This window comes from Hyaena hyaena, unplaced genomic scaffold (assembly GCF_003009895.1).
Source record: "Hyaena hyaena isolate Hyena2069 unplaced genomic scaffold, ASM300989v1 scaffold_99, whole genome shotgun sequence".
Classification (NCBI taxonomy): domain Eukaryota; kingdom Metazoa; phylum Chordata; class Mammalia; order Carnivora; family Hyaenidae; genus Hyaena; species Hyaena hyaena.
The window spans coordinates 657,124-672,554 of record NW_024080731.1 but is presented as its reverse complement, the minus strand read 5'-3'; the positions used below and the strand labels follow the sequence as shown (position 1 = coordinate 672,554).

Sequence of the window (15,431 nt, the reverse complement as noted above, 5' to 3'; positions counted from 1 at the left end):
TCTAAATCAGTCAGTCTAAACTGGGAGAAATCTTTCTTCCTGGAAATGTCTGGAGACATCTTTTATTGTCACAACTGGAAGGGATAAATCTATCCTAAACAAAACAGAGACTCTAAATGTATAATAAAAGTAATGATTACGGAATTATAATCAATTCTGATATTTCTGGGTAATATTAATTAAAATTTTAATGTTTGTGATAAAAAGAATGAACATAAATATCTTAAGAAAAGTCCCAGTTGTTCCAAGTACATTTCCCATAAAGCCTATCATGTTAAAATAACCCAAGTTACACACACACACACACACACACACATACACTTTGCCTTCTGCATGACAAGCATGAAATAAATAGGTGATGATATACAATAAATAGTTGATTGTATGAATGACTAACAAAGACAAGAAAAGCCACTTAGATGTATACCTACAATTATACCTAGAATTAGCCACTGGAGGTATTTACATTTGTGAAATAGCAGCCTGGTTTTAGAATATAATAGGTATAGCCTGAATCAGAGGGAAAAAAAAGAGAGACCATATTGTTGGAGATGATAAACCTTGTGTTTAATGGAAGAAAGCAACTCATAAGTGTGAATATCAAAAAGTCGGCCAAAGGAAGGAAGAAACAGCTATAAAAAGCAGATGGTTTAAAGACAAAGGAAATGTGAAATACAATCCAAAAAATATATATCGGTCAAAAGAATAACATAAAAGGTTCTGTCAAATTCAATAAAACTTTGAAATTCAATAAACTTTCCAAAAAAAAAAGCACAACAAAATTATATTAAAATTGAGAGCACTCAGGGGCAATAAGGAAATACATAACCTTTGAATGTCTTAGAGTCTAAAAAGTGAGCAATATAAATTGATTGCCAAATAGAAATAGGAAACTAGATACAGATAGTCCCACATGCACAACTAAGTCTAAAGACCAATTAAGTCATGTAGAAAGTTACCTTCATTTGAAAAGAGGTTGTGACATGCACTGCTTCTTATATTTGCTCACCTTGGTCCCAAAGAATTAGTGAGTCACTTCTTTCAATGCTGGTGGTGGGTCTGTCAATGACCCATTCCCACAAGGTTCCCTATGGAAACAATTTGCCATGTGCTGACAGAAGCTACATCCTATCTCTAGGCCAAGACAGCAGATCCTCCCTCATACAACTATGCCGCCACCCATTGGACCACATCTAGAAGTTGGCAAATACCTTCCTCCTGCTATGATGCCCGACTCCATCCCGATTCTTTCAACTCTACGTCTAGAATTCACATGTTACAATGTTTTAGCTTTTCTGGTTTCCAGCACTGATGGAGAGCTTCCAGAACTAGCAAAAGAAGGATGCTAAAAACTGAGTAGTAAAGCAAATAGAAACAAGGTCACAGAACCAAGATAGAGTTGCTTTCAGGATTTGAGTTTGGATCAGCTGATCAAAACAAGAGAAATTGAAGGTGGTTAACAAAGTTGTAAGGTGAAGAATAGTTAGAGGAGTCATGAGAACACAGTGAGCTTTTTATTTTTTTTATTTAAAATATTTTTTAATGTTTATTTATTTTTGAGAGATAGAGAGACAGTGCAAGCTGAGGAGGGGCAGAGAAAGAGGGAGACACAGAATCTGAAGCAGGGTCCAGGCTCTGAGCTGTCAGCACAGAGCCTGATGTGGGTCTCAAACCCACCAACGGTGAGATCATGACCTAAGTCGAAGTCAGAGGCTTAACTGACTGAGCCACCAAGGTGCTCCCACAGTGAGCTTTTTATATGATACTTCTACTATCTAGATGTTTCTGGTCTATTTTTTTTAAAGATGAGTTAACTATAAGATTTTCCTTCTGTACACTTAGTAACCTGAGTGTAATGAAGGTCCTCCACTTATTCAATGTGTACAGATAGCTTGACAATCTGGAAGATAACTGAGTAAAAGTGACATGTGAAATTTCTAAGTCTCTTATGCCACCTTCCATTTTCTCTCTTTCACTGATGACTGGTTAGAAGTGGGATGATGGAACCAAAAGGAAGAAGGAATCTGGTTTCCTGAGTTATCACAGACATGTGTCAGCAAACTTTTCCTATAAAGGGCTAGATAGTATGTATTTTAGTCTTTGCAGGCCATACAATCTCTGTTGTAACTACTCAACTCTGCTGTTATAGCACAAAAGCAACCATAGGCCACACACAAACCAATGGCATGGCTGTGTTCCAATAAAACTTTACTTAATAAATTTGGGTGCCAGACTAGATGTGACCTATGGACCACAGTTCATCAAGTCCCCACCATACAGAATAACTAAATGAATGAAAAGGAAATTCCTACTGTGTTAAGCCACTAAGGCCTTGAGTTCATTTGTTATAGAAGTTAGAATTACTTTACTAACATAATGCCATGTTGATGGTTTATAAAATTTAACACATTTCATGATGGAAAAGTGTGAACCAGCCCATCTCAGGTTTTCAGTTTTACAAAAGAGTTCTTTTACAACAATGAACTATAGTGAAAAAGGAATGGTCTGTTGTTTTGTTTCTTTTCTTTTGTGGAGACAGCATCATGTTACTTTATTGGGAAAATGGTAAGTGTTTGACAATGCTGTCTCATCTGGTGACTTTATCTGCAGGCAGAATTGCAACACTTTTTAACAAATCATTCCATTTACTGGGAACAGTGGGGAAATCCTGTCATGTATCCAATTAATGAACTCTCCCACAGATATTGAATTTCCTTATTGGCCCGAATGACTAGAAATCCAAAGAAAAGCATATTTTAAAGGCGAAATGGAGCAACAGTGGGTGCTGGAGGGAGAGGAAGGATTAAGAGTGAAACCTGTACAAGATTAATTCATTACTGTTGGCAAGACTCCATAGTTTTCTTTTTTTTCACCCCATTATGTGATTCAATATCCACAAAGAGAGAAAAGAATAACATTAGTTTTTAACTCTAATTTATAAATTTTAATCAGAGAGAAATAGAGAGGGAAACTGACATAGGACTCAAATACACCTAGGTTGAAATTCCTCCTACCGTTTAGCACCAATCAATCAGAGCTCAGTTCCCCTATACATTCAATCATAATAACAATCCATGGATAGCATGTGGCATGTGGCAGGTACACAAAAAGTGTTAGTGCTTATCATTAATTTTAACTGCTACTTGCTGCCAAGCTCACAAATTATCATGTCCAAGTACACTGTAAATTTCTGTTTGAAGAAAAATGTATTTATCCTTGAAGACTTAAAATTTTGTGAATTGCTGGTAAGTAATAAATGAATCCAAACATCTATGGTTTCTTTTACTAGACTCGTCCCCCTTCCAATGCCCTTACGCTCTGTATTTTAGTCAAGATTTTGCTCTATCCACATTCTTCTCTTCTGTATTTCTGAACTTCTCTCCCTTGAAATCAATCTTCCCATGTTTCATTTCATCATTATCTTTCTAAAATATAGACTTAATCATTTCAGGTTGACACCCTCCTCCCATTTTCTACAAAGTTAAATTCAAACAGCTTACTGGAATCTAAAGGCCATCTTCCTAATGCCTCAATTCAACTTCATTTTTCTTACTTGCATCTTACATTCTAGGACTGGTGAATAATCTGTAGTGTTCTTTTTTTTTTTTTTAATGTTTTTATTTATTTCTAGGAGAGAGAGAGACAGCGTGAGCAGGGGAGGGTCAGAGAGAGAGGGAGTCACAGACTGAAACAGGCTCCAGGCTCTGAGCTGGCAGTCAGCATAGAGCCCGACGCGGGGCTCGAACCCACAAACCGCGAGATCATGACCGAAGCGAAAGTCGGACGCTTAACCGACTAAGCCACCCAGGAGCCCCTAATCTGTAGTGTTCTAAATACAGCACAATATTACCTATTACACATCTTGGTAAATTCTAGCGTACCTAATAATTTCTTTCTTCCAAATATATTTGGTTGAACAAATTCATTCAGCAAAATATGGCTGAACCATTATTTTCCCTGTGCATGGAGAATTAATCACTGCCTCCTTCATTCTACTACCAATTGTTAACATCATGATATTCTGTGTGAAACTATTAGATATTTTTATAACACTATATCATAGGCCATGAATGTTGACCACCAACTATATACTGGGTGCTCTGTTGGAATATAGTTCATATGCAATATATCATTTATTCTTCAAAATAATTTTATGAGGCAGTTTATCCTCATTTCATAAGCAAAGAAACTAAAACTTAAGTATCAACTGACTCACTAAGGTCCCTGAGCTAGTAAATATTGGAATGTTCCAAAAAGAGAATTGTGCTTAGCAGATGTCGAGTGTTGCAAACAGGATGAAAACAAGAGCTAAAATATTAACATACATATATACATACATAAGAAATATTAGGCAAGAAGAGATGTCTTTTCTAACACTATTGATAACCTCTAGAAAAACAGAATGGGAGTCAGAAATCAGGAAAACTTGGAATACTGGCACTGAAAACAAACTACCCTTTCAAGAAATGTATTTCCAAAGTTGACAAAAAGGAGTGACCATCTGAAACATATTGAAGGAAATAATACTAATATTAAAAAAAAAAAAATAGTAGACCTTTGAAACCATAAAACTCCCAGAAGAAAACAGAGGCAGTAATGTCTTCGACATTGGCCTTAGCAACACTTCTCCAGGTATGTCTCCTCAAGCAAGGGGAACAAAAGCAAAAATAAGACTATTGAGACTACACCAAAATAAAAACTTTTGCAAATTGAAGGAAACCATCAATGAAACAAAAAGACAGCCTAGAGAATGGCAAAAGATATATGCAAATGATATATCCAATAAAGGGTTAATATACAAAATGTTTGAAGCACTTATACAACTCAACATAATTAAAACCAAACAATCTGATTAAAAAATAGGCAGAAAACCTGAATAGACATTTTTCCAAAGAGAAATACAGATGGATGGCCAACAGATACATGATTAAAAAAAAAAAGAAAGAAAGAAAGAAAAGGGGCGCCTGGGTGGCTTAGTCGGTTAAGCGTCCAACTTTCGCTTAGGTCATGATCTCGCGGTTCGTGGGTTCGAGCCCCGCGTCGGGCTCTGTGCTNGGGGGCACATTCTCTTTTTTCCTATTTCTCTTTTAAGTTTATTTATTTATTTTTAAGTAATCTCTATACCCAACACAGGGCTTGAACTCACAACCTCGAGGTCAGGAGTCGCATGCTTTTCTGACTGAATCAGCCAGTCGTAGCCCCCCTTTTCCAATTTTATTTAAAAGTCAATGCTTGATGGGGCGCCTGGGTGGCTTAGTCGGTTAAGCGGCCGACTTTCGCTTGGGTCATGATCTCGCGGTTCGTGGGTTCGAGCCCCGCGTCGGGCTCTGTGCTGACTGCCAGCTCAGAGCCTGGAGCCTGTTTCAGTCTGTGACTCCCTGTCTCTTTGACCCTCCCCTGCTCACACTGTCTCTCTCTCTCTCTCTCTCTCTCTCTCCTAGAAATAAATAAAAACATTAAAAAAAAAAAAGAAAGAAAAGAAATAACAAGTGTAGGTGAGGATGTGGAAAGAAAAGGGAATCCTCATGCACTACTGGTGAGGATGTGAATTGGTGCAAACATTAGAAAATGGTACAGGCATTCCTCAAAAAAATTAATATACATAGACAATATGATCAAGTAACTCCACTAGTGGGTATTTACCTAAACAAAATGAAAATACTAATTCGAAAAGATAGATTAACTCCTATGTTTACTGTACCATTATTTATAATAGTGAAGATATGGAAGTAATCTAAATGTCCATCAACAGATAAATGGATAAAGAAGATGGCATGTGTATGTATGTGTATGTGTGTGTGCGTGTGTGTGTAATGTATATAACGGAATATTAATCATCCATAAGAAGGAATGGGATCTTCCCTTTTGTAACAACATGAATGGACCTAGAAGGTATCATGCTAAGTAAAATAAGTCATACAGAGAAAGACAAATACCATATGATTTCACTTACATGTGGAATCTAGGAAACAAAACAAATGACCAAATAAACAAAAAGGAGAAACAGATGCATAAATACAGATGGCTGCTAGAGGGAAGGGCAAAATCGAAGAAGGGAAGTAGAAGGTACAGACTTCCACTCATGAAATGAACAAGTAATAGGGATGAAAGATACAGCATAGGAAATATATTTAATGATATTGTAATAGTACTGTATGGTGACAGATGAGAGCTACACTTGTAGTGAGTATAGAGCTTTTGAAACACTATGTTGTACACCTGAAATTAATGTAATGTGTGTCAATTACACTACCATTTTTAAAAATGGCAAAAAAAAATAGTGGCCATCTAAGTATTTTTGGAAGCTAACTATAAAATACTGCTTTCTCAACTGAGTTTGATTTTGTCTTCTCTCTGGATACATTTCACAATGTCTGGACATAGTAAGAATGACTCCCACAACAAAGAACTACGAGGCCCCAAATGTGCTGCGTTTGAAAAATCCTGGTCCAAAGAATCCACTGGAGAAGAAAATATTGAAAAAATAAGAGAAAAGAAATAACTGATAAGACAGAATTGGGAGGAAGAAGAAACGAAAGAGATACACATGTTACCATTAGGAAAGATTTATCAAGGGGTGCCTGGGTGGCTTAGTCGGTTAAGCGTCCGACTTTCGCTTAGGTCATGATCTCGCGGTTCGTGGGTTCGAGCCCCGCATCGGGCTCTATGCTGACTGCCAGCTCGGAGCCTGGAGCCTGTTTCAGAGTCTATGACTCCCTCTCTCTCTGACCCTCCCCTGCTCACGCTGTCTCTCTCTTTCTCTCCTAGAAATAAATAAAAAATGTTAAAAAAAAAAGATTTATCAAGAACTATTAACTTCATTTTAGAGGATACAGAGATTAAAGTTCAGAGAATTTAAATGACTTATCCTTTCAGGATCTAGCAGAAGTTTAATTCAAATCTTTGAGCACCTAATTTGATGTTCTTTCAATGATGCCACCTAATACATTAAGTTCAAGATTGGGGATAATTGTTGGAGATGTGATAGCATAGAGCCATGAAGCAATTTAGCTTAAAAGTTAATGACGTATATTGATTTTATATTTCTACTACAACATATTTAGTGCCTTCATTTATATTAAAGAATAGAAATATGTCTATAGTACCAAAAACAGTTGAAGGACGTGTCCTGCAAATTGGCATCAAATATACATTCAATACTGACACCTGAAGAACAAAAAAAAAAGTTGTATGAGATTTTTAATAACATTTAAACACTTTTAATTTACCCAAGCATATTTAGTAATCTCATATTTTAATCCATGAGATATAATTCTGTAAAGACTGTAGAGCACAAACTAAAATAACAGACAACATTATTAAATTGTTACATTTCTACGAATGGTTACTCAAGAGAAATACATTTACAATATTGAAAAGCTTAGCATTCTTCTGGTAGAGAAAAATGTTAAAATTCAAAGATCATTACCACACTCTTTATACCATTGCTACCACAGAGGCAAAAACAATTAAAACGGCCATCAACAGTTTAACTGTGAAACTTGGAACATGAGCCACAACGAGGAAAAAAATAAGCATGTTTCTTTAAGTACAAACAAGTAAATGTGCAAGCACAGCAGAAAAAGGCAAGGAAGGCGAAGTCATCCAGGGAGGGGAGGGCTGACCTGTGCAGCTGTAGGCCTGGCGAGCTCTGGAAGTGCTACCATGTGAGCAAGCCAACAGGAGTGTCGACAATCCTCAGCAATCAGGCCTCCTCTCCAAGAGGGAAACAGCTGGAGGCCAGAGCCAGCCATCTACTCTATTGACATCTGCTGTTATAATTCCATCATGGGGTTTCTTTTATTTATTTCTGTTATTTGAACAATTCAGTAGAGACAATGTGTCAACTTAATTGTCTTCTCCTGATAATTCTAGGCACTTGGGCACACCAATGATTTATTTGCAATTCACTAGCAGCGTTAACCAAATATTTAAAACAAACCTTACTCGACTATATAGAAATCAAGTCAATTAATAGCCCTTCTTTTCTCCCCCGACACAGCAAAGTCTTCACTGTCGCAGTGTTATTAGTTAAAAGTAATGTCTTCTGGAAGCACAGAGCCTTGGTTTGAATCCCTCTTCTACCACACTCTAGCACTGAGATATCGGTAAGTAATATAACCTCTCTCTGCCTCAGTTTCTTTATCTGTGATGTAAAAATAACAACAGTGCCTATATCTTAAGGCTATTGTGAGGACTGATGGGATACTCCACAAAGTGCTTGGCCCACTACCAGGCATATAACAAACCTCTATAAACAGTAATTTAGTCCTTCTCTGTTATGATTTCTCCTAAATATCACTGCCAGCAAAATTTTGTCACATTCTTACAGAAGAGCCTTCCTCAATGTCTACTAATGAAGTCTGCCTCCATGTATAATTTGACCAGAACATAAACAGTCTTTCCATAAACAGTCTCCTCAAGTTATAAAGGTTTATTCACTGGGCATTTTATGCAAACCTCTTCTCCAGCAAAAGGTTTTTTTTTTTTTCTTCTATTTATCTGGGTCCTATCTGTCCATTAAATATCAAATACTTGGTGAAGTCTTTGCTGAATGCTCCATCCAAATTAGATTTTTTCATCCCTAAAATATGACAAAAATATTGCCCTCATTAAAAATACTATTCATACAATATATTTGCTTGTCTATATTGCTATTCATGTTTTTTAAAATATTCAGTGTAGGGGCGCCTGGGTGGCTTAGTCGGTTGGGTGTCCGACTTTCGCTTAGGTCATGATCTCGCGGTTTGTGGGTTCGAGCCCCGCATCGGGCTCTGTGCTGACTGCCAGCCCAGAGCCTGGAGCCTGTTTCAGAGTCTGTCACTCTCTCTCTCTCTGACCCTCCCCTGCTCACACTGTCTCTCTCTCTCCTAGAAATAAATAAAAACATTAAAAAAAAAATAAAATATTCAGTGTAAGTATCTTCTGTTTTTAAAGCATTAGTGCTAGCACTCTGTGAATGAAATATTAAGAACATAGCTCTGCCGGGGCGCCTGGGTGGCTTAGTCGGTTAAGCGTCCGACTTTCGCTTAGGTCATGATCTCGCTGTTTGTGGGTTCGAGCCCCGCGTCGGGCTCTGTGCTGACTGCCGGCTCAGAGCCTGGAGCCTGTTTCAGCCTGTGACTCCCTCTCTTTCTGACCCTCCCCTGCTCAAGCTGTCTCTCTCTCTCTCTCCTAGAAATAAATAAAACATTAAAAAAAAAAAAGAATATAGCTCTGCCTTAATTGTCCTTACAATTGGCAGAGTAAGAAAATTAAACAAATGTCCATACTAACATGGACATAAAAACATTACTCTTTCTAGAATCTCCTTTAGATCTCTCTGACTGGACATAACTTTCCTTCCTTTTAACCTCCTCAATATTTTGTTTAGGATTTTCTTTGACTTTTGAATGGACTCAAGAATGGGTGGGACTTGACAGGTAGGGCATATCTAGAAAAAAATACTGCAATTACATCATGAAGAGAGAGTGCAAAGTAACAGACAAATAAAATAAAATTAAAAAATGAAAAGTTTGCAGAAACAAACCTAGATTCCAATTCTAGATTTTGGTATTAGCTAACGGTCCAATCTAATGAGTGTTTCCCACTGCATTTATTTCTCTGTAAATGTGGATAATAGAGCCTTCTCTGAAATGTCATGAGAAAAAAAAAATTCCTATGAAGAACAAGGTAGGTGTTCAAAAAATTAATTTCTATAGTAACGTAAAGAATCTTGAGTTTGCACAGGCCATCCAAGAGGGAAAAGGTAAGTGGGCCCAGAACTGGAAAGAAACCAAAATGAGTTAAAATATGAGAGGTAAAAGAGAGGTGGCAAATCAAGAGGGAAGGAGGATGAGGAATGAAAAAGGAGGTTAAGGAAGTGGCAGGTATGACGAGGGGACTTTCTTGAAAAAGGATGTCTAATGCTTAATTAATTACATGTGATTTGCTAAGCTGTGACAAAATAGAAGCACCCTTTTTTTAAATGTTTTATTTATTTCTGAGAGAGACAGAGACAACGTGGGCAGGGGAGGGTCACACAGAGAGGGAGACACAAAACCTGAAACAGTCTCCAGGCTCTCAACTGGCAGTCAGCACAGAGCCCGACGCAGGGCTCGAACCCACAAACCATTGAGATCATGACCTGAGCCGAAGTTGGATGCTTAACTGACTGAGCCACCCAGGTGCCCCTAGAAGCCCCTTTCTTAGCTTTAATCTCTAGATTCTTAAGTATAATCTCCAAAGCAAAGTGATTCCCTTCTTTATTTGGATGAACACCCAGGAAGAACGGAAAAACCAATCCATGTGAAGAGAGGGATTAGAAAACTCAAAGAAAGTAAGAAATCAGAACAAGAGACAACTAGAGAAAACCTAAGTCCTTGAGATATGGTGAGGAGTTTCCACGTGTATGGAATCTGGAACCAATGTTATTTATTTGGTAAAAGACAGTGAGACTAAGCATTCTGAACAACTGGGGACACCCAGGAAGGAGACATCTGGAAAGAAGTAGCTAGATGGAATGAAAATAGAAGAAAAGGTGTCAACAATTGGAGACTGGAATGCTTGAATGAAGGAACTGTAAGACACAAGAAGTAACAAATTTACCAAGCAGTAAGCAGGATGGTGAATGAGTTGGATGTATGTGGTGGAGAGCCACAAGAAGAGAGGAGATCACTATGTAATTAGTGCAATGATCAACAGAAAACAAGAGCCAGTAAATGAGACTGTGTATAAAGAAATAAACTGAAGCTCTAATAGGGAAGTAAAATCCCCAATTTCTAGCAAATTATGGAATGTATATTGCCAGATATTAGATTAGGAATTCAAGATTAGATGACTGAAATGGTGGCATTTGCACTGATCAGTAAGAAGAATAGGGGAAGGGAGTGCTGGACGGAAGACATGTTTCTGACACTGTCATATATAGATTTTGTTTCCTCTAACCATACCATAAGGCTGTTTGGTGCAAGGCCTAGGAGAGTACGCCACATAATGTTTCTTAATGATAGTCATCTATTGTGGGCACCATACATGGTCTCCTTTTCCTTAGAAATAGAACCCATAATTTTTAGTTGGGCACATGGCTACCTAGAATAAACACTATATTTTTCAGTCTCCACTGCAGCTAGATAAGGCCTTAGAATGCTATACAGACAAACTGGATATGGAAGGATCCTTAATGAAGCAGGGTGTGTCCTTATAATTGGACAAAACTCAAATTATCCACTAAGGACTGAGAGATAGATGTCACAAACTGATGATGACGGGCCAAAGACAAAGATGGGTTCCCTGACAATTTCACGAGCTGCTTTACCAGCTATGGGCTACTACTTACTTCCAGATATCCTTTACATGGAAGAAAAAAAAAAAAAAAAAAAAAAAAACCTCCTATGTTGTTTATCCTAGTGTTATGTTTTCTACTCTTTGCAGTGAAATCTAATTATCTCTAATGCAACTTCCTTGTCATTTTTGCTCTTCCTTCCATTCTATTTTTTCAAGGTTTATAAGGCTCTTTAAATGCACTTTTTTTTTAACATTGAGAAATATTCTGAAATGCTGACAAGTCATTCTTTAAATTTGTTTGAAAAAGTTTTTAATCTGATAAGTAGTATGTTAAAAAATGTCCCATAAATACAACATTGCTTACCACAGAATCTTATTGGAATATCATATGTGTGACTGATATGTTTGTTAACCAAAGAGGTCAACCAAATTTGATTGAAAACAGTACTTATGGTGCATAAGTCTTAGGCCAGGGCTATTTAGCAAAGTGGAAGTTTGACTAAACCTGCAGATGACAGCCATGGTCAAAAGCAAAAGGGTCTACCTATTCTTTCCATCTAATCCAGATGCGTCATGGTGGGTACACAGAACACTGGAACAGAATAATCGGACATTTGCTTGTAATTGTTTGCATAAAGGTAGATATTTTTCATCTTCTGTTGATAATTTTCACTTCTCTACTTTTACACTGAATTGCTTATATTCGACTAAGAACTATAAGCCTACAATTAATTATTTTTAACTGATTTTTCTTGTGTGATTTTCTAATGTTTTCTTAAAATACAAAAGGGATAACGTAACTTCAGAGCTACAAGTACTTTAAAAATCCTTCACTGCAAACCCTATATTTTATAGAGTAAATGATACAAAGAGACCATTCATTGATTCATTCACTCATGTATTATTCCATTCAAATACTATTTAACTCTTAGGCATGAAACACTGGGCAGAGGGAGCTGTAACACAGTATAAATAAGGCCTTGCCATCTACATGTTTTCAATTCAGTGGGAATAGAAATAAATTATCTAGATAATTAAAACATAATGTAAATAAATGTACCTTAAGTACTACTACAGAGAAAGAATCACGTGAGAGGAAAGGAGGGTGTGGGGTAGCAGGCAAAGACTTTAGGCAAAAAGTTGCATTTGGCTATTCCTTAGAGGATTTGAACAGGTGGAGTGAGATAAAACGGACATTTCAGACAAACAGGGTGGCTCTCTTTTTAACTTATAGATTTGATTTCAATATAAAGTTTTTTTCTGAAGTTATTTGAAAATGACATTTGGGTGGGAAGGCAAAATCAAAGCATTCCCTAAGCCAGAAGTGAGAATTCTGACTTTGGGAAGTTTCACATAGTTAATTAACGCTGTGTTACAAAAGTGATGTTTATCAGGGTACAAATGAATCCCCCTGAAGTTCAGCAACTAAAAGGCCCCGTTACCCCACAGCATCTGGAGAAAATGATTGCAGGATGGCTTACACACCAAGAGCTAGGAGCCACTGCTCCCAAAATATCATAAATTAAATGACTGAAAAAGATGTCAGTAATAAGTAAAACAGTAGGGTTTCAAGTTACAAGTGAAAAATCCAGACAAATGTACAGTATCAAGGAAAACAATATTTCATTTTTTCATATTTTAATGAATTAAGCATTCTAAGATACATATTTTCAAGCAGAAAGTGTTTAAAATGCAAATGAATTGAGAAAAAAGTGATGGCATCTAGTATGGATTTTTACAGATAAATCCCCTTCTTTTACAGTATAATATCATGAACAATAGACCCCTTTTTCTCATATTTGTGAGAATATCTAGGACTAAGTAGGGGCTTTATCAGTAAGTGCTCAGTGATAACAAACATGCATTTTCAGAGAAATTTGTCCATGACTTTTGCTACAACTATAAGTTATCACTACACTTATACATAAGCTAAATACTTAGCTGTTCAGTCATACTAACTACTTACTTTCTTACACCGGTGTTCCTCTACCACTCCCCATTTCACAACATGCTTTAGATCCCACCTAAAAGGAAATTTGCATTTTAGCTCTAAAAGTAACCTTCAGCCACTAACCTTACTGTCTTCTGTCTCCTTAGCTTTCTCTTGGAGGGGTTTCTTCTCTCCAAATTCACAAGTTGATTTTAATGTGAGCTGACAAGAAAGCATTGAGCTCTCTGTTTCAGTAAGTTCCAAAGGTCTTGAAGAACAGGGCTGTGACCCAGTAGTGCCAAGATTTGGTATCGGAAGAGCAGTATGAACAGGCTTTGACCCAACAGCTGGCTGTCTCAGTTTTGAGGCAACCCCAAGTACAGGCATGGCTTCTATAAAAGTATCTTCTTGCTGCCAAAGAAAATGCTTCTAACCTCAGTCTGGTAGACTCCAACTTTAGTATTTCCAGAACAAATACTTTAAACAAAACTAGCAGTCATGATGATTTAAAAAGAAAAAAAAAACCTAATAATATAACTTCCAGGAAGAGGCAAAGCTTCCCTTCATCTTCAGTTAAGTATCTTTCTGTCTTGCTGGCTCAAATTCTCATATTCTCTCATTCTCTCTCTCTCTCTCTCAACCTCGCTCTCTCTCTGTTCAGTGAGTCAGTGTCTATGTAACATTAAATACTCCTTTGGGGAGTAAACTTTTCTTCAAGGTAACTGCTACAAAGCTCTTTCTCTAGGATTAAAGACCTCCTACTATTTTTTCCCTCCTTCCACGGCACTCTGAGTCTGAGTGCGAGCACTGAGAATAAAAAAGTGGAGAGAAACAAAAGGAAATGTCCTCAGTCCAACTGTCAAGGCAGCCAAAAGACCACAATAGTGGAAGGACAGGAGTCCTTCCTGACTTCAGAAATAACCAGCCTACCTTCTCTTTTTAAAGAAAATCATATTTCCCCCAGTTGAAAAAAAAAAAAAAAGAACGAACACGATTAATGGCCAAAACAAACAGCTGTTGGAAGAACTTTTAGCCCGGAAACAATCTCAGCAATGAAGCTGTTTGTCTGATTTCCAGCTATTTTTCACTACTGACAGCCATGAACCACAGTGCTCATTCTGTTTTATCCCATGAAATCAGGTTAAATTCATGCAATAGTGCAACTTGCCAAAGCTGTTAAATCAGCAGACTATACCTGCCTAGGTTATGAAAATACAGTAAATATGGACAGCAATCATATTTGCTATCAATAATCACTGTTTCTAAATTTAATAACAATAGTGATAAAAATATTCACAGATGTTTCATGTATGTGGAACGTACTACAGAGAAGTTACTGGACCAAGTACTTTATGTATTACCACATTTAACCAATGGAACGACTCAAGAATGTACACACTTGTCTTATCCACTATATAGAAAGGATAACGAAGATTCAAATTCTTTCAAATAACCTGACCAAAGTCATACAGTTAAGAAATGGAAGAGCCTTTACTACTTAGACCATCTTAAAAGACCATCTTAGAAAAAATTTAAAATAATGCTGTTATTCAAGCTCTTTAGGTCCAAACTAAAATCTTAAGCTAATAAATATCCAAATATATAATCTGTGACTATGAGTAACGCTGCTTCTATCCACAAAATTATTTCACTATAATTAGACTATGTTCCATTTTGGCGGGGTGGGGGGGAGAACATGTCAGTATCTATAATAAAAGCAAGGAGTATGTTTTTAAGAAAACATCTGTCATGCATGCATTTTTGTTTTTAAAGTAGTTATACTTAGACAAGTTTCTCTGACATTTAGTAAATGCCATATTTATGTGATGGTGTTGAGATTTCAATAGCAATTTCCCAACTAATAATAGGAACTCATTTAGTTCATATTCCTCATATTTCTGTTGAAGAATCTAAAAGACAAAGACTTCTTTTTTTTAAAATTTTTAAATGTTTGTTAATTTTTAAGAGAGAGACAGAGTGCAAGCAGTAGAGAAGCAAAGAGGGGAAGACAAAGAATCTGAAGCAGGCTTCAGGCTCTGAGCTGTTAGCACAGAGCTGGATGTGGGGCTCAAACTCCAAAACCACAAGATCATGACCTGAGCTGAAGTCAGACACTTAACCAACTGAGCCACCCAGGTGCCACCTGCTTTTTTTTCTTTATTTAAAAAAATATTCTAAAAGTTCTATTCATTAAATATATTAAGACTTAGTAATATTGCAAGAGAAGTTCCTTAAA

The 15,431-nt window shown here is 36.9% G+C and overlaps 1 protein-coding gene across 1 annotated transcript in view; it reads right to left on the bottom strand.

Moving 5' to 3' along the window:
* NAV3 (neuron navigator 3) overlaps positions 1-13,582 on the bottom strand; it is a 366,296-nt gene extending 352,714 nt beyond the window's left edge. Inside the window, exon 1 of the mRNA XM_039235544.1 lies at positions 13,340-13,582. Coding sequence (XP_039091475.1) covers positions 13,340-13,582 — 243 coding nt within the window. The remainder of the gene's footprint in view (positions 1-13,339) is intronic.
* Between the last annotated feature and the right edge of the window lie 1,849 nt (positions 13,583-15,431).